Source organism: Lichenostomus cassidix, chromosome 18, assembly GCF_008360975.1.
Source record: "Lichenostomus cassidix isolate B80296 chromosome 18, HeHo_3.0, whole genome shotgun sequence".
Classification (NCBI taxonomy): Eukaryota; Metazoa; Chordata; class Aves; order Passeriformes; family Meliphagidae; genus Lichenostomus; species Lichenostomus cassidix.
In genome coordinates this window covers 5,867,977-5,892,378 of record NC_139498.1, presented here as the reverse complement: position 1 = coordinate 5,892,378, position 24,402 = coordinate 5,867,977, and the positions used below count along the sequence as shown (strand labels likewise).

The 24,402-nt window shown below is 47.8% G+C and overlaps 2 protein-coding genes across 2 annotated transcripts in view; one reads left to right on the top strand and one right to left on the bottom strand.

The window, feature by feature from the left end:
- Positions 1-860: 860 nt before the first annotated feature.
- On the bottom strand, positions 861-5,132 carry LRRC59 (leucine rich repeat containing 59). Its single transcript, XM_085077686.1, has 7 exons — positions 4,889-5,132; positions 4,494-4,553; positions 3,819-3,977; positions 3,412-3,516; positions 2,763-2,835; positions 2,194-2,367; positions 861-1,658 (listed from the first exon to the last, which is right to left on the bottom strand). The coding sequence occupies exons 1-7, from the start codon at positions 4,991-4,993 to the stop codon at positions 1,417-1,419; spliced, it is 918 nt and encodes a 305-aa protein (XP_084933812.1). The 5' UTR covers positions 4,994-5,132; the 3' UTR covers positions 861-1,416.
- Positions 5,133-8,861: 3,729 nt separating this feature from the next.
- Positions 8,862-24,402, top strand: part of ACSF2 (acyl-CoA synthetase family member 2) — a 35,862-nt gene continuing 20,321 nt past the window's right edge. The window contains exons 1-10 of the mRNA XM_085077679.1: positions 8,862-9,040; positions 14,326-14,521; positions 16,242-16,370; positions 17,362-17,415; positions 19,972-20,090; positions 20,317-20,479; positions 20,887-20,982; positions 21,879-22,027; positions 22,604-22,695; positions 23,810-23,886. Of these exons, the coding sequence (XP_084933805.1) occupies positions 8,952-9,040; positions 14,326-14,521; positions 16,242-16,370; positions 17,362-17,415; positions 19,972-20,090; positions 20,317-20,479; positions 20,887-20,982; positions 21,879-22,027; positions 22,604-22,695; positions 23,810-23,886 (1,164 nt within the window). The 5' untranslated portion in view covers positions 8,862-8,951. The remainder of the gene's footprint in view (positions 9,041-14,325; positions 14,522-16,241; positions 16,371-17,361; positions 17,416-19,971; positions 20,091-20,316; positions 20,480-20,886; positions 20,983-21,878; positions 22,028-22,603; positions 22,696-23,809; positions 23,887-24,402) is intronic.

The window sequence follows — 24,402 nt, the reverse complement described above, 5'->3', positions numbered from 1 at the left end:
AAGCTTGGCACTCACCAACCTATGCAACACTTGCATGGATGCTGGCAGGAAAGGCTGCATGGAGGAAACAGTGCTGTGGATGTTGTTTTGCTGTTTTCCTGAGTATTTCTGGACAGGGAGCAAGGATCTTTTAAAGAATGGGATGAACTAGACACCAAAAGCAAAGCTTAAAGCTGTTTGAAGGAAGCTTTGAAAATATGCACCCTGCTAAGGCAGAGACAGCCCTTCCTTCCTTTTATCTGATACTTTTGCTGCTGGTCTCTCCTGTGTCACACTCAGGGAACCACAGTCTTATTGTCAGGTTACAGAAAGGTGAAGGTTTACTGCCGTGATAGTGACCTTGGTGTGAACTACTATGGATGATTTTCCCTTGGCACTGCTCCTGGCAGCAATAATCCCAGGTATGAGAAGAGGGAGTGGTCCTGGAAACCAGTGTAGGATGTCTCAGTGGAGGCTGTAGCACAGATATTCTCTGAAACCTGCACTTAACTTCATTTTAGTACTCACAGAGCCCTTAAGGATATGAAAAACTTCTGCTTGGTGGGTTTTTTTTAAAGGAAAAAATTAAAATTAATTAATTTAAAATAACCTTTAAGGGAATTATAAATAGTTCAAAGACCATGGCAGAGGCAAGTTTTCCTCTTGAGGTGTAAACCACCAAACCTCCCAGCCCTCCCCCAGCCCCGAGGCTTCCCCTTTCCTGCCAGCAGTGCTCCCACAGTGCCACCCAGTGCTGCCTCCGTGGCTGCAGCAGGCAGGAATTACTCCCACACCTACTCAGAAATCGTTTGTGGCTGTTCCTAAAACACCTAATTTAAGTTCAGACCGTGTTAACAATATAAACACCCAGCTCAGACAAATTGCTGTGAAAACTGTTGTATTGAAAATTTTCAGCTCCTTTCAATAGCCCATCAGCCTCTTCGCTCCAACATGGGGATGCACAGCCATCCTACACGCCTGTAATTGGTCCTGGAGTGGGGCCTTAGTGTATTATTCCCATACAGCCATACCACCAATTTTAGCACAAACAGAAATGAGAGCAAGGAATGGATATGTATTAAAAACCTTCCACCTCCAGCTCAGAGCTACAGGTACCCAGGTGACGTGAGGGTTGCTTGTTCCCACTCTTCTAGACTGGCAGCTTCCTGTACCTCACGATCCTGGTGGACACCACTCGGAGGCAAGGAGTGGTAACAAGTTTAGGTTAATATGCACAAATAATGGGAGTTGCAGGCCGACTGCGAGACATGCACAACAAAGATGGTTTGAACAATAGCTCTGCTCTGCGGAGTGGACCAGCAAACCAACGCTGACTGGTTCAAAGCAGTTTCATCAGAACACAATTCCATAGGAATTCTGGCTGTGTAGATGGTGGAAGGAGATGCTGACGAAGCAAGTGCCCGTCCGGGACAATCACTACTGCGAGTTGTGCTGTAGCATGTTCTGCAGGGTTTTGTGGTTCTGCAGAGCAGCCACCACATCCTCGTAGAGGGTGTTCACGCTGACGCACAGAGGTTGACGCTGCAGCTCTGTCAGCTTGCAGGCAGCCAGAGTACAGAGGATGCAGAACAACACGAAGAGCAGGACTCTCAGCACTGACCGCGACCACGACGGCTTGTGCCGGGCGGGCTGAGGGGGACGGGAGCTGGAGGCTGGCTCTGTAGTGAGAACATGAACAGGACAGAATGTGAGGAATTAATCAAATATCTTTAATAGGCTATGCTCACAAACAAACTGTTCAGGTAAGATAGTTAATCCTCTCTTGTAGCTGGCTTTTGTCAAGAATTTTCATCACTTAGCTCTGATAAATAAGTAGATGTGCAGGATTTAAATGCTTAGGATGAAAAGTTTCAGATCCAGTTTCACGGGAAGCAGTGAAGAGGGTGTAAAGCACCCCTGTGTTGCACGAGATCTGATTGTGCAAATGTAGTTCAGTAGACTTAAGAGAAAATGAGTGAAGTTCTCATTAGGAACAGCTGGAGAACTTCCTGACTTGCAGCTCCACAGTTCATGGGAACACAGGCAAAGGGGAAAAGGGCACAGCAGCTGAGTTTATCAGAACTCCTACAGGTTCCCCCCTACCCTCTCCCACTGTCTCCCAGTACCTGGGCTGAAAGAAAATAATTCTGGCAGCATCAAAATCTGATTAAGATGAAACCTGACACAATCCCACCCAAAATGGACACTACTTACTTCGGGTGTGCACTGTTTCTTTCTTGGTTTTCTTTTCCATCTCCTGTTTTGCAGCTTTCTGAGCATCATACTCCCGCCTTCTGCGCTCCTTTTCCTCTGCCTTCTCTCGCTTCCGCAGTTCTCTCTCCTGAGCCTCCTTTGCTCGCTGTTCTGCTTCACGCTTCTTCTCCATTTCTGGGGATTAACAGCAAGATTTTCCCTTTTATGTAAAGGTTATCATTGCCATTTCCTTATTACCTGCTTATCTGATCCCATCTGGAATAAGGAAACCAATTAAATAACTATCCTCTTTTTTATAGTTTTATTTAGTATTATGCACCTTAGATTTTGCTGTGCTTTTCCTTCTTGTTTTTATAGGTAACCTATAGTACATTCCATTTAGAGTTTTACCTATTCCTCAGGCCAAGAAATCACATAGTTACCCCCCTGCTATCTTTCTTCCTCTAGCCCTTTTACCCTACTACTCCCTGAGTATTTGTGAGATGGCAATTTGTTAGATCAGAATGTTTGGGGGTGTTAGAGCAAGGGCAGTCCTCAGCAGACAGCACGTCGGGGCTCTTTGTGCCTACCTCTCTCTGCCTGGAGTTTCCGCTGCCGTTGTCGATCCTGCTCGGACTGGATGGCTTTCATGTGCTGCAGTACCTTCAAGGGCCAAGAAAACAACCTGAGGGCTGTGCAGAAGGCTCATGGCACAGGCAGTTCAGAACAGAACAGCTCGAGTGTGGCTGAGGACAGTCAACTGGGGCTGACCCCTATCCCTGACCTACCCCTACAGCTACAGCTCTGAAGAGCTCACAACTTCCTTTGCAAGTCTTTGCCATTAAGAAATAGATCTTCCTGCTAAAAACAAATGTGGCAAACTGGTGCTTGATGATACAGAGGATCACAGAATGTTCCCATTTATGTTTGCCAGAACTTCCCCAGAGGTTTTTGTACTATCGGCACAGGCATGGGTTATTACGTCTGATTATGCCACTTTCTTGGCAGCCACCATTAAATCCTCTCTAAACTAATGGAGAAGCATCCTCCTCAGTAATGTGTTTGCTCTCCACAGGCATAGCAGCAGTGGAGTCAGTGCAGTGGACCTGCACCTCACTGCCTGAAGAAACTTCATGCTGTTGCAGCATCTGCCCAGCTTGCTAAGCAGAGGGAGAATCACTGGCAAGGCCATGAAAGAAAAAAAAAAAAAAAAAAAGAGAATAAAAGTAGATTCCTTACCTTGACAGCAGCCTGCTTACACTGCTTCTCATCCAGACAGTCTCCTGCCACTTTAGCCAGGACAGGATCCAGGGGATTGTCCTTCAGATCCAGCCACTTCAGGTTCTGCAGAAAGGCACAACAAAGGGGAGGCTGTAAGAGCACAGCAGTCTTGGAATTATTTAAGACATTCAGAGCAGAAGCAAAGAACTTAGTTGTTGCATGAATGAAACAGATACAGAAGATGAGCAGAGATGTTTTCAATAGATTGAGAGGATTCTCACTGAGCTGCAGTGCAGAGCCAGCTGAATTTTGGAATGGGTAGTCAGCAGGATGGATGCTTTACCAGAGAAATCAACTTGAGCAGGATCACAAGACCCTGGGCTGCATCCCAAAGCTTTACGTAACTGCCCAGCAAACAGTTTTACCTTGAGCTGTGCAAAGCTGACTGGCAGGGTGACCAAACGGTTGTTCAGAAGGTCCAGGTGCTGCAGATTGACCAGGCGGCCAAAATCCACGGGCAGCTGTTGAAGCCGATTTTTACTCAAATCCAGTTTCACCAGATGCATCAAACTGCAGAAGTCTGACTAAAACCCAAAGAAAGAAAACTCAGAGAGAGCTGGTCAGCACATTTATGGAAGAACCTCAGTGGGAAGTATGTAGAGATCCTAAACCTCACATCAGCCACTGATCTTTAACTTACTCCAGGATGTGATGGAGGAAAATCGCTGTCCTCCTTTGCTTTGGAAGATGGAGGTGGGACACAGCGGGACAGATAAGACAGACTGACAAGGTGATGGATGGCAATACGACAGGAACAAACCCAAGTCTCCACTGCTGATGAAGCTCCTCTGTATTCACCTGGGGATGCTCTGGCAGGAATGCACTACAATCTTCACACAGTTCAACCCTTTGCTCTCTCTTGCCTCAGTCAAACCCACTGACAGCACTGACCCATCACTGACAACAGAGTCATTCAGCCACACCACGGCAGGGAAAATGCCAGTTCCACAGCTCCTGGTGAGCTGCTACTGAAGCACCAGCTATCTTTCCAAATATTTTCCCAGCAGACTCATCCCCACTGAGGCTCTTTAGCACCTTACCGGCAAGGAAATGAGGTTGTTACAGGACAAATCCAACACAGTAGCTTTTGGAAGAGCGGCCTGAAAGAGAAATAAGGCACTGAATGAACACGGAGGTTGCCCCGAGCCGCTCTGACACCTGCTAGTTCTGCTTCGGCCTCTGCGGTTTCTCCCGCGTCAGTCTGTCCATCCCCCGCGGCTGCTCGGAGGTCACGTCATCTCCGGATCCATCTCTGGCTCCAAAGGCGGTTCTGATCCCGGGATAGCAGCGAGCAGCGGCTGCCGGGCCCGCGGGACACAGAACCCCGGGGTTTAAACGCCTGCAAACCCCCACCACATCTGGCTCCCCTCCGCTGCCCCTTCCCGGGGACCGGCAGCCGCTCCCCGCACCCACCGGGCGGCCTGCGGAGACTCACCAGCTCCCGCACCGGCACCTCGTTCAGGTCGCAGAGGCTCAGGTCCAGCTCGTTCCCATCCAGCTTGTCCTTCAGGCTCAGCCCCTTCCCGCTGCCCCGCGACATGGCTCCGCGGGCGGCCGCGCACGGGGGATGCGGCTCGGTTCAGCGCGGCTCGGTTCAGCGCGGCTCAGCCCAGCCCGTCCCGTCCCGGCGTGGCACAGCCCGGCCCCGCCACCCACTTCCGCGGCCACGTCTGCGCGGGCCCCGCCAGCCTTCCCCGCGGAGCCCAGCGCGCCCGCTGCCGGCCCGGAGCAGGGCAGCACTGCACCGCACCGCGCCGCAAAACACCTGCAAACTGTCCTAAGAACGGACCTTATCTGATGTTTGATCTCTGCATACTTTCAAGCCTAAGCAACAAGAAAGGAGATTTAATCCCCCGAAGCAGGGTGCAGCCAATAAGGTCTAAGCGCTGAGAGATGAATTACTTGTTGGTGGAATTGCTTTGTTAAGGTTTAAGGCTTGATCCAATGGTCTCAGACTTAGTGGGAGGTTAACAAAGCTTGCGGAGAAGGATGTACTGCTGATAGTGGGTACAAGGAATGCAGGATTTATGGGCTACAAGGATGTTTGGCAGAATCCCCAAGATAAGGAAGAAACTAATAAAGCCAGCTCAGCAATGGGGTTGAATCTGCTCTGAGTGGGTTAAAGGTAATTTTGTCAGGGGCAGATTGTGATCACTCATGGCCACAGACCCAAGAAACCCACCAACCCAAAAGAAGAGAAAGATCAAGCATGTGGACTAATTAGTATGAGAAGCGAGAGAGTCATTAAACAATGGAAGATAGAATATTCATTAATATGAGAACTAGGTAACTTGTAGCTAACGAACATTAATGCCCTTGTTTGCAAAAACATACAAATAGTGAAAAGTTTTGACAGTCGTCATGCTGCCTTTGTGGATTTGCCATCCAACCCCCCTTTCTGTGCAGAACTGTAAATAAATCAAACACCTCGACTCTGGGTATGGATTGGACTCTTGCACACTGGGTGAAAGGACCTATTTTGGGACACACTGGCAGAGCTCGGGGCATCCCCGTAGCTGTCCCACTAGCCCTGGGCCCCTGGCCAGGCTGGCAGCAGTTCAGATCTGGGCTAAATGAAACAACCCTGCAGAAGGAAGGAGAACTCCCAGTCCAGCCCCATGGATGGGTGAGGTTTGCATCCAGTCACATCACCTGTCACACACCACCCCTCTGAAAAATAACCAGCTAATGGCCAATAATACCGACAGAAACCCGGTGATCTACACCTCATTTTACAATATCTGATACAGCTGCTTCAATCTCCACAGTCTCCCTAATCCAAGAGGTGAATTCCCCCTCAGTTGGGCTGTTATCCCACAGCTTCTCTTCACAGGAAGAACACTTAATGGATATTCCTTCTTTACTCCCAAGGCTCTGGTGCTGCAGGAGCAGAGCACTCTCCTAATCCTCTGTGGAGAAAGTCAGTGAAAGAGAAAAGAGCCTGGGGCAGAGCCAAATTAGTGTTACCTGTAATGGGATTACAGCAAGGACTAACCTTGAATTTCCTGACCCCTGTGCTATTTGTGATGTACAGGACGTTACAAAGATGTTTTCACTGCTGCAGCACATCTACCCCGTGGATGCATTAATTATTTTTTAAGCTGCCAGTGAATCTCTTCCAACATCCAGAAAGCAGCATTAGCTCAGCGCTGAGGTAACTGAGCCCACAGGAGTCTCTGAGCAAAGGCACCCCAAAACAGCACACAAGGATTTGCCTCATAGAAAGTACAACAAAGTCTGCCCAAAGTTGAGGTGCTCTCATCCAGGAGACTATGAAAGTTTTTTGGAGCATGTTATTGTTCCTCCAAAGATGACCAGAAATTACAGAGCCCTTATTTGAGAAGAGCAAGGTCTACTTACCCAAGAACCTCTCCCATCCCTCAGCTTTTCACAGCAGTGTTTTTGGAGGGAAGGGCCAGAGAAGACTTGCTCCAGGGAGTGGTGGAGAAACTTCTCATCACCAGATCTCCAAGGGAGGCAGCTGATTGCTGAGGCCCTCATTACCCTGAGGGAGTGAGGGACTCACTGAGGTGCTGTGCAGTTCCCTTCCATGGCTGGGAGGCACCAAATACAGTCCTGCTCTAGAGGGCAAAGGCCTGACCAAGACCCTCTGCATCTCTGAGAAAGATCTTTGTCTGTGCAGTGCTACAGAGACTGAAATCTGTGTTTGCAAAGATCCAAGAACCTTTAGCTCTTCTTTAGAACAAATGGGTGTAGATGGGCTACACCACCTACCTTCTTGTTTGTGATTAAAATTAAGGCAGATTTTAAAATCTTAATTAGAAGGAAATGATACCTTATGCAATGGTGTATGAAATACTACTGCTTCAGGTGTCCTTTGTTTTGATCTCAAACAAAGATACCCAAATGTCAAGGTCACATTAATTTCTGCATAATTATTAGTTTAATTCTTTCTTTAATGAGGATTCACCCTGCGGGCTAATGATCCTAATGTCAAAAGTAATCTTTATTTTAATTTATTGACGGTGGGAGGTTTGCATCTCAGACATCAATTTTTTTTTCTCCTGTGGTTATACAACACCAAGCACTCTGATGCTCCATCAGCACAAAGATAATTGTTCTGTGCTGTGCTGAAACGGTGGAAGGACAGCTTCTGGCCACGAATGTCACACAGCCTTACATCACCTCTGGGAATCCGTAAACTCGCCTCACTGCTGAGTTCAGCGGGGCTGACTTGAAGAGGTATCTGTGCATGTAGGCTAGAAAGACTTTGCAGCTCCACAAGACAGACAAACCACAGCACAGGGCACAGCTGTGCACTCTGCTAGGGGCTGCAAGAACATTAGAAGGAGAAGGGAGCAGGAACTGCTGAGGGAAGCGGGATGAACACTTGATGTAATTGTGATCTAATGATCCTTACTGTGGCTCTGGGGCTCTGAGCTGGCCATGCCAGCCTGGGGCCGAAGATCATTCCCAGACCCTCTGCAGATCTCTGTGTCCTTTCTGCAGCCAAGGCCAATTTTTTATTTCACATAAATGAAAGCTCCCTTTCCCTACCAAAGAAGACACTGTCACTGCTTCCACCAAACAAATTCCTTGTGAACTAGATGCACATTGGGGAAAATCCTCCCTGCTTCTAGAAGCAAGTGTCAGACACCCGAGGTCTGGTGGCAGTTGGTATTTCACTCTGTTACAAGCATATTTATGGCTTTGATGTCTAAGATTCACCATTCTGAGGTTGCCCTTGTTCATCAGCACCATTGTGCTTGATGTGATACAGATATACTGTGTCACCTCTTCAGCATAAGTGCTGCTGCAGAGCTCAGCACCACCATGCTACTTAGCTGGTGCATGCCCACACCTCCACCCTTAGGTGAGGGGATCTCAGCCTGTGCAGCTCTGGAGCAGCTCTGGAATCCCCAGCTGATCTCTTCTCCTCCACAGGGAGTGCCTAAAGCTATTAGGGGCTGGTAACTGGTAACTCATTGAGGGGAAAGGGCTGCACACCAGCTGGTGACTCACAGGGCTCAGGCACCAAGTGGTACAGGAGGAGATAAGTGGAAGGAAATGATGGTGGTTGTCTTGCACCTACGTCCATCTCCACTCATTTGGCTGGAGGGGCTTATTTGGGATGTAGCAGTGTGTGGGTCAGGCTGATGGAACAGGCTGGGAAGAAGAGATAATGGAGTGGGACTGTACAGGGAGTGAATTGTAGTGCAGGGCTTGGGCTGGGGACCGGCAGAGGAAAGCGCAGCTGCCCGGCGGGACTCTGGGGGTTCCCTCTGAGCCTCCAGTCCCTCTCGCGAACCGGGCAGGGCGGGCACTTTCTCTGCTCCCCGTCCCACCGGAGCTCCCCCGGCCGGCGCAGGGTCCTGGGGCCGCGGGGAGCCGCAGGCGGGGCGGAGCGGAGCGGGACCGGGGCGGGCCATGGAGCGCACCGCCCCCCAGCACCGGGACGGACCGGGACGGACCGGGCCGGGACAAAACGGATCGGGTCGGGTTCCGCTGGGTGTTGGGGTGCTGCCGCCGCTGAAGGAATGGCCACAGCCCGTCTGGCAGCGCTGCCCCGGCATGGGCTGCGGCTCCTGCGCCGGGCGGGCGGGCGGCAGGGAGCCCCGCCGGGCAGGTAGGGATGGGCTGGGGAGCGGGACGGAGTGAGGGACGGGGGGTGTGGGCTGTAGAGAGTGGAGGGCTGTGGGGCTATAGGGGATGGGTAGCTATAGGGGACAGGGGGGCTGTGGATGAGAAGGTAGGGGGCTATAGGGCGTGGAGGGCACTGGGCATGGGGAGCTGTAGGGCACAGAGGCTGCGGAGGATGGAGACCATGTGTGATGGGGACAGAGGCTATCGGGCAGCTGCAGAGTGCTGTGGGTGTCCAGCCAGGCCGGTGGCTGCATGCAGGGAGGGCATGTTCATGTCGCTGTATAACTGTCCCTTGGCTCCCCTAAAGCCCCTCCAAAGTGGCAGAAGGCAGGCTGCATGCCCTGGATCTGCTCTCCCTCCAGCTTGGAGTGGGCCAGGGGCAGGGACGAGCCCTGCGCAGCGTGCAGAGGGATGTGAACGCATGGCGAGGGCTGAACTTTGTGCAGCAGCTCCATCCTGATTGCAGCAACGTGAAATGGATCAAATGGTTTCCCCATCCTCCTTCAGGGCTCTGACTTGTAGGCAGTGTCCCTGTCCCCCTGCCGACCCCCAGAGCGGTGGGTGACACAGCAGGTCCAGGGCACCAAGGAGCTTTGGGGCTTGGGGGATTCAGGCCAATTCTTTGCCTTGCTTTTCTTCGGTGCTGCCTCTTGGAGCAAGTTTGTGTGAAGAAACAGCAACGAGAAGGCACCTGGCTTTGGGAAAGGCTCTGAAAGATTAGCTGATATTCAGAGTAATAATTACTGGGACAAATGACTTCCAGAGAGAATTCCAAGAACCAAGTGGGGTGTTACTTGTTTTTCATAGAAAGGGTTTGGGTGTTTCCTTTCAGCTGGTTTGACATTCGGGATGAGGTGGTTGAAGCCACTTCACTACAGGTGTGCCAAGATTGCTTTCTCAAAATCTGTTCTTAGGAAAGAGGATCAGAAGAGATGCATGACAGAGAGTTTATTGCAGTTCATTCCAGCCCAGAACTGAAACTGAGGGACAGGAACACAAAGCCCTTGGAGAAAGAGAGCATGTATTTAGACAGTAAACCCTTTCTAGTAATGTTATTAAAAAGTTTATTAAATTCTACTTCTAGGCTTGTTTATCCTTTTGGTAGGAAGAGTGCAGAGGGCAGAGAGGCACAGTGGAAAGCATAACCAGAAAGTTGCTGCAGGAAGAGTCTGAAAACCCTGGGAACTTCATCTCTCTTTAAACGAAAATAAACAAAAAAAAGTAGTAAGAATCCGGTTAACTCCTTAGTCAGCAGATTAGAAAGGAAGTGAGGACAGAGCGGGGTTAACTTTCACCACCCTTTTATTGCAGTCATATTACACAAAAGACCTGAAAGCTCTTGCTTTGGGGCGAGAAGCTCCTGGTAGATATCCATAAGCAAATGAACTGCCAGAAGGGTCTGTGAACCTCTCTGAGTATGAACTCTGTAGCTGGGACTGTTCCCAAGTCCTGGGAGGGCAGGGAACCTTTCCCAGAGGTGCAGAGGTGATGGCACCATGAGCAGGTCAATGTCCTTTGCACTGCAAAGGGGACATGAGGTTACACTGCCTTGTGCTCCTCTCTCACCCCTTTGGATAATTTCTGTAGAGACTGATTAAGAGTTAAAGGTGAAAACAGAGCTGGTTATCTTATATCAACAACTGCAGACTGTTGATTGGGGCTGTTCAGAGAAAAATACAAACAACTCCAAGGATTAGTCCAGAGTGCTTGCTTCAGTCTGATAATTTCTACTTCCTGCCATCAGGCAGGAGTGCTCTGGGATTGCTGGATTTGGCTGCTCTCCTGCCTTTTGCAGGGAAGAGGAGGATGAGGATGCATTTTTCTTGGATCTCTGCTGTCTCTCTGTTCAGGTGTGCTGCTGAACTTCAGGATTTCAGAGTTTTGCAGGAGCAGCCTGTGGATGAAGCTGCCTTATTTGCAGCCTGTCTTGCTGCTGAAACGTGCTGCTAACAAAAGGCATGTGCTCTCCAAAAGTCGTGGTTTGCAGTCTGTGCTGACACCCAAGAGCAAGCAGAGTTTTATTTGCTCTCTTCCAACTGAGTCAGGGAAATGAGAACTGGTGTAATATCGGACCGTTGGTCTTGTTTTATCTCCAGCAGCACCAGATGCTTTGTAGGAAGAGGTGAAGGGTGAATTACTTGTTTTCTGTAACAAAGATGAACACAGAGATTATTTCTAAATCCTTTGGACTCTTTCTTTGTAGAAGTCTCTTGGTACATTCTCTCAGATCAGATACATGCATTTGCTCCTGGCTGTAGGCAGGAGGGAGACCAGCCCTATGTGATTTCCAGCATGATGCTGCTGATAATGAACCTATCTTGTGTCTGCCTCCCTCATTCCATTCCTGACCCCCAGTGCTTCCAACAGCCTGCTGTGTTTTATCTCACACTTTTCACTTCTGTCAGTCTCGATGTGATACAGAAATGCTGAAGCACATGTGCATGTCAGACCAGAATTTGGGGAGCTGAGACTTGAGGGCAGCTGTGAATTTTGCTTTAATACATTTTAAGAAATGATGTGAGTTAGTGCTTTGAGATGGGTCAGTGACTGAGTTATGAGCATGAGATATCTTATCCTTCTTCGCCTCTAATTTCAGTGCTGGTGATGCTTTAATTTGAAAATGTGAATGCTTGGCACCTCTGAGAGCAAGCTGGGTTCAGACAGTGAAATACAGCAGTATTTGCTCAGTATTTTGGAGCATGTGGAGTATGCACTTTCATCCTCATGCCTGGGGGTAGGGAGGAAGCCAAGCCATGAAACCTGGAGCTTTGTGCCTTCTTGTATTTAGTGTAAAAGTGTGGTTCTGAAAAGTCAGTAAAATCTTTTGGCTTTTCAGGTCTGGAAAATATTGAAATAGTAAGCCCAGAGAGCCTGACCTGTGTAATGTTTTGCCAAGATATGACAATATAAGATATTCTCCTTTTCATTGGCAATGCAGGGTTGTGCAAGTACCTCTTTGACTGCAGAAAATTCAATCAGAATCCAAAGTATGCAGCTGAAACAATCTGAATTTTGTAATATTTCTTCCCCTCTCCAGTCTCTTTTTGTGATGGTCTTTTGTTGTTCCTTTTTCCCAGTGCCCCTTGAGACCATGCTGGGGAGAAGAGCTCTTGCGCAACCAGGTCAGCAGCTGCTCCCTGCCTGCTCCAGCCCTTCCCGGGCAGGGAATTTAGGGACAAGCTCTGCTGACACTGGAGACGACTTGTCCTGAGGGAAATGTCAGTGTGGCTGACCCCACTAAACGTTTTAAAAAACAGCCTGAGGGTTCCTCATCTGCCCTCGTGAGCTATGACAAGGGACAGGGACTTCTCCGGTCACTGTTGCAGCCAGCAGTGGCTTTTACTGCTCTCGCAGTAGTGTTCATCCTCCCCTTGGGTTAGGGAAGAGTTTTTTTAGCCATTTATTTTACAGAACCTATATTCGTAAAGGCTTTTCTTCTTCAGAGCGTTCTTTCATCTCCTTGTTTATCAACATGCTTTGCCCGAGAGTTTTCAAACAGTAGAAGGTAGTTCAGTTTAGCACTTGTCCTGCCTCCTCCTGGGCAGCCCTACAGTCTTGATGTGAGTTGCCCAAGAGCTCTGTGAGGAGGGATGTCTGAACAGAGCCCATGGGAATTGCACAATCTCCATCTGCAGAAAAGCAGTGGGGCAAAGAGGGTCAGGTCATTTGCTTGGCTCTTGGAGCAGAACTCCCCTGAAGGTAAAAATCTAGGTTTTTGTTCTCTTGACACTGAATTTCACTCCACAGAGGACGCAACTCCGTGCTCAGGCTTGTTTCTTGTGGGCAGGAAAACAAATCTTTTGTGGTAATAACACCAAGTCTTGTCAAAATACTGATCCTGTACTGCATGGGCATTTAGGCTGAGCTGTTTTTCCTCTTTAGGGCAGGGATTTCCCCATTATACACTGAATTACACACAGCCTCTGAGCTATGCACCCCACAAGTGTCCCTTAGCCCTGTTCCTCCTGGTTGTCTCCTAAGCTGGGAAGGGAGGAGCTGAGGTTATGGAGGGGGACAGGGAGGAAATGAGGAGGGACAGAGATTCTGGGTGGCTGCCTGGGGAGGAGGGCAGCATGAGGAGGTGGCTGCTGGAGCAGAGGGAGGCCATGTAGGAGACGGAGAGAGAAACCAAGGTAGGAACTGCAGTGCTCAAATGGTCAGGAGCTGCAGTTTGAGGGGAGATTGCAGTTTGAGGGGAGATTGAGACTGATGATCAGACCTCAGGGAAAGCCTTAATGATTTTTAAATTATTTTCCTGACCACATCTTCTCATTGCTGCCTCTGTTGACTCATTGTTCCCTCTTGACCTCCAGCACAATGTCTCAGTGCTCCTGCCCTGCCTGGGGCTGCTCTGCTCAAATCCAGCCCTGCTCTCTTCTTCCCCTCCTGTCCCAAGTTTGCAGTGGGGACCTTCTCCTCCCTGATGGGAACCTGCTGTGGTATTGCCTCTGCACTGCTCCCCCCTCATCTTGCTGATAGCTCCTCGTTTTATTGATGCTGTTTCAGTCCCATAAACTCTTTGCATTCCAGCTGTCAGAGAGAGAACATGTCTAGAGATGAAACAGCTGCTTGCTGTTGTGTACTCAGACCATTCCTTTGCAGATGCCTCAGTTACAGCTAAACTTCTCTGAACTCTTCTAAACAGTTTTTATTCTGCAGGATTAGACTCTCCTCTGCTGATCATTTTGGAGACTGTTCTCTGACTTTAATTTTAATTTTCTTCATTGTCTGCTCTTTTCAGACATTTGGGAGGATTTATTTACAAACTGGTTTGATTGTGTTACTTCCCAGCTGTTCACAATTTTTAATGTTGCAGAAAGACCAAACCCAGTTGCCATCTCAGTAAACTGCAGAGCCCATGGTCTGTGCAGATATCCCAACGTGTCCATGTAGTTTTCACTGCAGGTGAATGATGGTAGGACCAGGCTGTGCCTGTTATGCAGGGCTGCTGCAGGCTCCTTTCCCACCAGGGAGCAGCATCCTGGTTTCCCATGGAGGGATGGAGGCTCTGCCCATTCTGCCTGTTTTTGTGGACACCCATTTGGGTGCCCTGGGGGTACCAAGGTTGTCCATGTGCCCCATGCCACTGCACAAGCTTTCCAAGTCCTCTTGAAAGTCTTCCTATTTTTGACCCAGTGAAGCAGATGCCTGTGGTTCCCACTGGTGCAGGAATGTGCATCAGGTACTCCTGGCAGGCTGGTAATCCCTCCACATGGGGAGAACTGGATTGACAGATTACATTAAATAGCCTCTTCTTCTCCTTCTCAGTGCCCTGCACACAAGGATGCCCTCTGCATCTCCCAAGGTGACCAACAGCTACATCCAGGGGCCCTCAGACATTCCCCTTCTGGACAAAACCACGGGCCAGTGCCTGGAGGAGACTGTGGAACGCTTTCCTGACCGTGAGGCTTTGGTGTTCTGCCGGGATGGCGTTCGGAAGACGTTTGCTCAGTTCAAAGAGGAGGTGAGTGCCTGGGTCACCCCTCAGGTGGGTGGATGAGAGCAGCAGGTGTGATGGAGAGATGGAAAACAGGTTCATTGCTGCACTCAGGACTGAGGTGAGTTGCGTGTGGACCTGCATCCTGGCACAGAGGGAGCAGCATGTTCCTTGATGTTGCCTCATCCTTCTCAGAAACTTGGGCTGAAAGGGAGGAGGCAGCATGTGCAAAATGCTTGTTGAATATCCCACAATGAACGTTTGTACTTTAAAATTGTCACGCTTATCTGATGGGTTATGGGCTGAGTCACTGTGGTTTTCTCTACTGGAGTAAACTCCACCTTCTGTATTACTCACTCTGACTATCAGATGTCCTAAATGGGGGGAAGATTTTTATCCAAGCATGAAGGCAGTGGAGGAAAGTCAAGGACTAGAGCTCTCTATCACTTGCACAGATGTGTGAGGATGTATCTCTGTGTATGTAAGTGTGAATATACAAATATGTGTTTATCTGGTTTTGGAAAGGAGGGACTCACTGCCTGGAAAGTTTCTAGTAAATGTATGATATGATCTCGGGTGGCAAAGAATTGTTTGGTCTTTTTCTAGTCTTACTATTGTTTTGGTCACATCCATTCAGATAATCAAGATTAGCTATGTTCACTGTGATTTTAAGAAGTAGGCTGTCATTCAGAGCTAAATCAAATTGTTCCTCAAATTCATATCTCCTAAAAGGTAGATTTCATAAATTCATTTGAGAACAGAGTATTTATACATATATTTGTGCACCTGTAACACGCTTACCATCTTGTAAAATAAAGTAGTTGTTAATATTGTGGCTGAGTGTGAGTTAATGAATCACAGAATCACAGAATCATTAATGTTGGAAGGTACATCCAAATCTGAGTCCAACCTTTGGCCGATCACCACCCTCTCAAGTAGATCAGAGCACCGAGTGCCACTTCTAGTTGTTTCTTCAATGCCTACAGAGATAGTGACTCCAACACCTCCTTGGGAAGCCCTTTCCAGTATTTAATAACCTTTTTGATGAAGAAATTCCTCCTGATGTCCAGCTTGACCCTCCCATGGTGCAGCTTGCAGCCACTTCCTCTCATCCTGTCAGTTGTTCCCTGGGAGCAGAGCCTGAGTCCCCATCTCGCTGTCCCCTCCTGTCAGGGAGTTGTGGAGAGCCAGAAGGTCCCCCTGAGCCTCCTTTTCTCCAGGCTGAGACCCCCCCCAGCTCCCTCAGATGTCCCTCAAAGGACTTTAGAGGACAGGAACCCAAAACTGGTCAAAAATCACTTGATAGGATTTTCTTCACCCGAGTCCTTTTTGAAGTAAGTGGTATCCCGAAAGGGAGGCAGATCCAACAGTGTGGCTGGGCCCAGCCTATGGGTAAGGCTTGGTCCTAAGTGGAACTGATGAGGAACTTGGCAATAAATACTCTTTGGGCAAGAAGTAACTTGCAACAACATAATTGCCTATTTTGATTTCCTTCCTGCTGGGTTGTATTGTTCCAGGCTTGTTATTTTTATGCTTTCAATCAGCCTGATGAGCAGGGGTTGCTCTGTGCTCCAGGCTCAGAAGCTGCTCCAGCCATGGGCTGATGGACTCTTCTGGGGAGGTACATTTTCTCCCATTTCAGTTACAAAGATGATGCTTTTTTTTCCCCAGAAAGCAGTGCCTGGAGACCAATATCCCCCACTGCATCATGTGTGTGACCCTCAGGCTCTTGTGTTGTATTTTCCAGGTGGACCAAGCAGCAGCTGGACTTCTGGCCCTTGGCCTCAAGAAGGGAGACCGGCTGGGGATGTGGGGACCCAATAAATATGAGTGGGCTCTCATGCAGTTTGCAACTGCCCAGGCAGGAATCATCCTGGTAAGGAGTTTGCTGTGTCTGGACTTTTAGCAGTCTGTTTAGAAAGGAAATGGAGACAAAGGAGCAGGAAATACTGGATAATAAAGTTTGTTGTCTCCTTTTTCCATGCTTTTACCTGGCATGTCATCTATAACTGAATCAAGTATTTAGGGAAGGTCTGTGCAGATCTCTGTATCTTTGTCCTTCACTCTCTAGGGAAGCAGACTGCAGAGGGAGTAGCAGCGAAAAAGTGCTTGCAAGAGCTGTTAATAGGGGGAGATGTGCTTTTCTCTACAGAACCATATTTATGGGGGATGCTGCTGTCCTAACCAGCTACCAGCTGGTTAGATCCCTTCCAAATGTATTGCTCCATGGAACAAATGCTCGCTTAAAAATCTAGTCTGATCTGCATGTCCCTAAAAGCTAATTTTTATTTGATAGTGTGACCAAAATGCACCTTATTTAGGCAGTGCATGTGTTAAGGTCTGTACCCTGCCTTCTGCTCCATTTTCTTCATCCTGGTTCATTCCAGTGTCTGCAGGAATAGGGTGGGGGAATGTGGCTCAGGAGGAAGCTGGGGGTGAACTCAGCTTCAGTGGCCAATACTGCTTGTGTGGAGGGCTGGGTAGAAAAAGGTGTTATCATGGTTGTCCATCAAGAAACCTGACTTGCACAAGAGTTTCGATCTAGTTTATTTGATTGGATTAACTGGATCAACTCCTGTAAGACAAGAAGTCTGGTTTCTGTTCCTGAAACTCTGTTTTGAATGTGTGGCCCCACATAAATCTCTCCTGCAATTGTTTTCTTTCACACAAACACAGAATTAAGTTTTTTTTTTTTTTTTTCTGTGAATGTGGAATCCCTGTGGTGATGAGCTCTTAGTTCTGTGGTGGAGGAGAAGCTCTGAGCGTGGCTTATCCCTGGAAGAACTTCTCTGTTGGAATCTGTGCTGGGAGAAGGGTTTTCAAGGCAAGGGCAACTCTGATCTGATGTTTTGTTTCTCCCTCTTCAGGTAGCTGTGAACCCAGCCTACCAGGCATCTGAGCTGGAGTTTGTGCTCAGGAAGGTTTGTATGGCACAAACACTCTGTTAGAGGGGATGGTGGGGACATGGTGCAGATGAGCTGTTTAAGGTTTGGGTGTATGGGGAGAGCTGGCTGGAGAGCAGGGCTGGTGGTGGAGGTATAGAGGGGATGAAGCTGCACTTCAGTGGTCACATTTCTTACTGTTCCCTGTCTGATGGAGACTCCTGCATCCTTCTCATCCCTCTCTCTCTGCTAACAGCCATGTACTGCCAGAACTACCCCAATCTGAGCATCCCTGTCAGAAATCATTTACCAGGCAATGAGAGAAAAAATGCAAGACTAGATATCTTCTCTTTGCCCTTTGTGCTCAGGGCAAAAATCACCATCTGGGATCTCAACTTTGAAAGTAGAACCTCTGAAAGGACCTCATTTTAACCTCAGGAAGGACTATTGGTAGGCTGATTTCTCCTCCCCAGGTTTGTCTGAGGCCTGGCTAGCCTTGGATTTAAGCTGGTTTAAGTCCTAGGTATTGCCAGTGTTTAACATCTCTCTGCTGTGTGATCCTGGCTACCTTGGCTGCCCTTGAATACCTGCCTGGGTTTGAGTTTTCAGTGTGCAGAGCACTGATCAATTTAAACTGTTCAGGCTCCCTGGCTCAAATAATGAGGAATTCAGGTTATTAAACAATTGATGGCAAAAAATTAAGATTGAGCAGCTAATTTTTTCACTGTGGTTTGTTCAGCTATAAATCAAAGGCTGATATTAGAAGAGAGGGAGTCACATCTGAGTGTTCCCAGCACCATTCAAATTATTGTTTTACCTATAAAAGTGCATAATTCTTAGCAACTTTTCTCTTGTATTGGTACCTCTGTAATTGGGTTGTTGGGCTGCAATTTGAATTCTTGTTTCATCCTTCATTTAATCCTCTCAGCAGTCTCCTGGTCACTCCTATTCTCATGCATTGGGGTTTAACCCAGTGCTGCAGCAGAACACCATCTTTTCCAGGGTGGATGTCCTTGGGCTTCTCTCTCCTGCTGGAATGTGTAACTCAGGGCTTCCCTTTTTCCCCAGAAAAGCTTTTGTTTTCCTTTCCACCTCTCTGTTAGTCTCCTCTGATTTTTCTCCTCTGCTGTAATCTGGATTGTCCATGGGGTAAGAGCAGAAATGTGCTTCAGCTCCGTGGGGAATTGCTCCTGTCTTGCCTTTCCAGGTTTGCCAGCATTCCCAGCTTTTACATGCACCTTTGACACTGGGATCTCTGGAGTTCCTCACCACCCTAAGGATTCGTTTGTATTTGTTTACTTGCATTAAAAAAATTCCTGAAGTCTTTAGGGCTTTTCCTGTTGGATCCTGTCTGTCTGTGCAGTCCCATTGGGATATACGGAAATCTGTGTGGAATAACCATTCCTTGCATTCCTATGCTATTTCCAGGGCTTTGTTAAAGCAAACTGAAGACAAGTTTTCATCTTTTAGGTTATTTGAAGACAATTCTGCTGCCATTCAGGTTAAGACCAAGTGGGAGATACCCAACCAGAGACTCTTATCTCATACAGCATCAGCCCTGCAAGCTCCTCTCCCCACATAGCATCTGTTTTTCAGAGCTGGTTCAACCAGAATTGTAGTTTGAAGGAATTAATAGTAAAAAGTTACAGAGGCCCAAAACAGCCTGAGTCCCCTGGGTTCTGGGCAGCCTGTTCCAGAAAACAGAGCAAATGTTTATCTTCCTTTCTGACAAAGCCCAGAGGGTACTTACAAATAATTTATTGGCATAGCCTTGGTCTCCTTATTTCTCAGACTTTGGGAAAATAATGAGAACAGCTGAGTAAATCATTTATGTAAATAGTTTATTCGATGTGAATGCATTTTTTGGAAGATGAAAGCACTTTGCAAATCTGGGTCAAATTCGGCAAATCTCCTCTGCTGAAAAAGAAATGAAAATTCTTGGAGTAATTAAGGCACTTTGTTTTGGGATTATGTAAATATAAGGGTTGAATGAAAAATGTTTTAATTTTCAAAATAGCTAATGCTTTAAAAAAGGGTGGGAAAATCTTAGGAAAAGGAACACCTCAAAAAAAATCCACAATAAAAATCTTGGCTTGATCTTAGTGGCAGATTTTATATTTCCTTGTTTTCCCAAATTTCCTCAAAAACCCTCATTCCAGATCAACATAGATTAATTTGTTTTAACTTTATTTATTTATTCATACTTTGGGACTGGGCTTTTTGTTAGTGTTGAGACTCATAATCCGAAAAAAATCACTTGTTTGCCTTGTGCTCACAGCAAGAAGTGTTGATCCTGGGCAAAGAGGGAGGCTCAGGCTGCAGCTCTGCTTTCTTGACCAGCAAAAATCATCCTAAATCTATCACTGGGGAGGAGCAAAAGCACTATCTGCACAGCTGGATCTTGGGGTGCTGGATGTGCAGTGACAGCACAGCCCTGCTCTTGGAGGGTTTTAGGAATGCACAGCTGTAAAGGCTTATTTGTTTTTGTCCTTGGAGAACCTGCCTGTGGCTCCTGTGATGGTGGTGGCTGCTCTTTGTCATGTTCTGACCATCAACCCAACGTGACTTTTCATGAGTTTCTGTCTCCCTTCACAGGTTGGCTGTAAGGCACTGGTGTTCCCCACTCAATTTAAAACACAGAAATACTATGATATTCTAAAGCAGTCATGTCCTGAGCTAGAAAAATCCAGTCCAGGGGGAATAAAGAGCAAAAGGTGAGTTAGGAACATCTGGTGTCTTTGCACTGACCTCACAGCCATGTCCTGCCTCATGTCCCTCAGCTGCACAACACAGGCTTTGCTGAAGGAAAGACCCACAGGGGTCTCATCTGAGCAGAACAAGCTAGGCTGCCCCAGAGGTTTGCCCTGACCAGTGTGTGTGCCTGTCTGGGCACTTTTCTCCTTGTTTTGTCATTGTTGATGGTATTTTTCTCTCCACCAGGCTCCCTGACTTATCCATTGTCATCATGTGTGACTCCAAGCTGCCTGGCACGTTCCACATGGATGAAGTGCTGCAGGCTGGGGACAGCAGCCATGTGAAGCAGCTCAGGGCTGTGCAGCAGACCCTGTCCTGCAACGATCCCATCAACATCCAGTTCACTTCAGTAGGTGCCCTGTTTACTCCAGGCCTGGGCTTGGATTCCTCACTGGGGATGTAGGGAAAGATGTGTGCAAAGCCAAGCTTCCCATTTCCTTCCCATTTCCCTCTGAGACCAAAATTCCAGCTTCTGCAGCAGGATGGAAGAAGTGTTCTAGCATTTCCCCTTCTTCCATTTTTCCTGCTCAGCCCTTTGTGAAGGGCTGATGGATGAGAGTGTGCCAGGCGAATTCTGTTCAGCTGAAGTTGGGTTATTTTTTTGGTGTGGTTAGGGATTCAGGTGCTGTTAATGAAGTAAAAACAGTTCTCCAGGTCTCACTGGAGAATGAAATGCATCATCACCCCAGAGTCTGCCTAGGAAGTCTCCTAGAGCTCATCCTCAGGTGTCATTGCATGATGCCCTGTGTCTTCCAGGGGACAACAGGAAGTCCCAAAGGAGCCACCCTGTCCCACAGGAACATTGTGAATAATGCCAAGCTGATTGGGCTGAGGCTGGGAATCACAGACCAGGTGGGTCTTGGTGGGAACAGGGTTTGGGGAGGACTGCACTGCAACACGATCACGTGTGTGGGGAATTCTGGTGTTTTCTCAATGGAAGGGCAGGATGTTTTGCTGCAAATGACATTGAGGGATATTAATGCATAACATTTTGCATTTCAATGGAGTTCATTGATGTTTCATTTTAGCTTCATGTGAAGCTTTTTTGTTTTAGGCAAAAAAAGCTATCTTTTTGTGGGGGAAAAACATGAAATTAATCACTTTTCATTTTGGTGAATACTCATTTCAAATAATTACAAGACTCTGGATGTTCACTTTGAATTCTGTTGAATGAGGTTTTAATTTGATTTACATGACTTTCATTTTGTGTTATGTTTACAGTCTTATAACTCTTATCAGGGTACGACCTCTCTATGTGTGGTTTCTTTTAAAAATCGTTAAAGACAAATATTTTCTTTTGAAGTTCTGAAGTACTTATTTCTAACATATCAGCTTTGATCCAAAGAATAGATGAGTTGTTTCACTCAGTCTTCAGAACCTTTGGTTTTTCAAAAAACAAAGTAAAATGAATAGCATGTGCCAAGTCCTGCATATTTCATGTCTCTCACAGCACTCCTACTCCTCTCTCTTGGCATGTAATGTATAAGCAATACCAGACCAAAGAGTCCAGCAAAGAAGAGACATTGCAAAATTACAGGATGAAATATTTACATTAAAATCTTCCCAAACTGATTTTTATTAAAGGCAGGACGTGCCAGTTACGTTTTCTCCTAACAGGAACACAGCGCAATGTCAGATTTCCAGCCAAGGAAAAATGTCTCTGCTCAGATCTTTGCTCTTCATCAGGGAGATGGGCTGGACATGCCCTGGGAGGTCTGATCTCCTCACTATTGTCTGGTTGATCCCAGGAGAGTCGCTGTGGGCTCCCTGCGCCCCTCTACCACTGCCTGGCGTCGGTGGGAGGCTGCATGGTGATGGCTCTGCACGGCACCTCCTGCATCTTCTCCTCGCCCAGCTTCGAGGGCAAGGCTGCGCTGGAGGCTGTGGCTCGAGAGAAGTGAGGTCTTGTTTTGTACACAGCAGCTCTTGGCCTCCTGGCTCTGCTTCTTGCCTTGCCTCACCTGCCAGGACCTTGCTTGTGCTCTTCCTTCCCACGATGGGAGAGGCAGGTTTGCTGCTGCACTCAATTGCATAGGCACTTCAGGAGCCAAAATCTGCCTTTTCAGCTGTGCTTGGGGGTGTGTTACCCTTCTCCTGAAATTAAGGGATCCTTCAGGTCACCATAGAGCTTTGGCTGGGAAACGCAGTGTTTTTCACATCTGAACACCTCTCCAAGCCCAGCTCTGCTGCTGATTGATGTAGTTGTGTTTCCAGATTGTTCCTCAAGTGTAGCTTGGGAAACAAAAGACCTGTTGCTGTGTCTGCATCATACATGTACATATGTCTGATGTCTATATATTTTTATGTATATGTATATCTATGCGTGCTGATGAAGAGCACATCTGCTGTGCCTGCCTTTGTGCTGCTGCTCTGCGGGATGGGATGGGATGGGATGGGATGGGATGGGTGCTGAGCTGGGGCTGCCTCTGGTTCCACCTCTGCAGCTTTCCCTTTTTTCCCCTTCTTCCCCAAGATGCTCCTACCTCCTCGGCACGCCCACCATGTTCATAGACATGCTCTCCCAGCCAGACTTTGACTCCTATGACCTGTCCACTCTCCGGGGAGGTAAGTCTAGGAACTCAAATAGAAAAATCCTGAGAAACAGGATACTCCTGGTTCCCTGCTGGGAGGCTGTATTAAGTTTTGTGAGCAAACAGCTCTCCTGGTGGGAAGAATTTGGTTGCATGAGCCTTGTGTTTCCCCTGTTAATTTGATGCTACATTTCCTTTCCTTGGGAATCCTTCCATCATTGTGTATTTTTGGACTCGTTCATCTTGAGGCAGTCTAGGGAAAGACCTTTCTATTTTAGCTGCAAGGGGAGGTGTCAGGAATAGCCTGATTTTCCTCAACTCCCATCTCTCCAGCCACCACCGTGTGGCAGCAGATGCTTTCTGTGCCTCAGGCTGGTGCAGCCCCTAAAGCAGAGCCATGCTCAGATTTCTCTCTCTGACCTGAAGTTTCCTGCTTGTTTCTGAAGTCATTAATTCCAGTACTGCAGGTTATGATCCCATGTGCTGGAGCTTCTTCTCTTGTCACAGCCCACTGTAGAAACAGCTGAGCTGAAACAGGGAGACCACCAGCCCTTTTGAGGCCAGAACAGCAGGGAGAGAAGGTGTTGCTGAGGCATAAGGAAATATTTTAGCAGGTTACCTAATCATCTCTGCTATGTGCAAAATGATCCTGTCTCATCCTGTTCCCCAGCAAAGCACATATATTACCCTGCTCTGTTGCTCTGTCATCCTAGGTTGGAACAGGTGGCAATGGGATTTTACCTTCCCCCAAAAAGGCTGCTGTATGCAAGGCAGGAGGAAAGAATTTTTGGTTTATGGTGGTGATCGATGGGAGTGTTTGTCCCACTAAAAATTTGTGCCTCTTTCTGCTCTGAATCTTTCTTTTTTTTTTTTTTTTTTTTTTTTTGTGGGGGGGAGGAACTGCAGGTTTGACTATGTTTGTGCTACGGAGTTTATTTTCCCATTGAGAAAGGCAAATTAGCTTTGCTGGAGCCTTTGCTTCTAGAACAACTAGGGCCTGTATCCAAAAATTTAGGAAGTATTTTGACAGGAACCAGTGTATCCCACAGGGTCTTGCCAGCATTGAAATCTGGGAGTGCAGAGCCATTTGAGGGACCACTCCTGGCAATAAATAGCTGGTTTCCAAGGTCTTTTTCTCTTTCTTCCAGGAATCATTGGAGGTTCTTCTGTTCCCCCTGAGATCATGAGGAAAATTATGACCAAGATGCACATGCCAGAGATTGTGGTGAGTCGTGGTTGCTGTGACCAGAGCTGCAAGGGATGTTTGTCACGGTGAGACCCCAAGTCTGGGAGTCTCTGGAACACAGTGATACCTGGTGGTGCTGGAGCTGCTGGGATCAGGCTGGAGAGGGAAGGTGCAGAGGAGCTGGAAGGCAGAAGAGGAGGTTCTGCCTGGTTGCTGCTGGGGTGTCTGGGGAGGAAGCTTTGGAAGAAGACAAGACATCCCATTCTATGTCGTTAAGTGAAATTCTGCTGCTCATTTCCGAACTTTCAGCAACATTCAGTTGTACACACTGCCAGGATGGTGATGGCAGAGGCAGTGCTGGCTTGTATCAGTGTGGGTGGGTGCTCGTATTCCTCTTGCTGTGGAACTGTCAAGTTTCTTTCCCCATCCTGGATTTCTTGTGGATGTAAAGCCTCGTTGTGTGGTTTTTGTTGTGTCTGAGTTGGGTGGTGGAAATGGTGCCATCCACATGTGCAGCACCAAATGTTGCCTTGCCAGAAGGGCAGAACGTGCTGA

What these genes read in the sequence shown, in the direction of transcription:
- LRRC59 (XM_085077686.1), bottom strand. Translation starts at nt 4,993, where the DNA reads ATGTCGCGGGGCAGCGGGAAGGGGCTGAGCCTGAAGGACAAGCTGGAT. An exon ending in AGGTGCCGGTGCGGGAGCTG is followed by an intron (nt 4,554 to 4,888) that starts GTGAGTCTCCGC and finishes TTTCTCTTTCAG; the next exon opens with GCCGCTCTTCCAAAAGCTAC. An exon ending in ACAACCTCATTTCCTTGCCG is followed by an intron (nt 3,978 to 4,493) that starts GTAAGGTGCTAA and finishes TTTGGGTTTTAG; the next exon opens with TCAGACTTCTGCAGTTTGAT.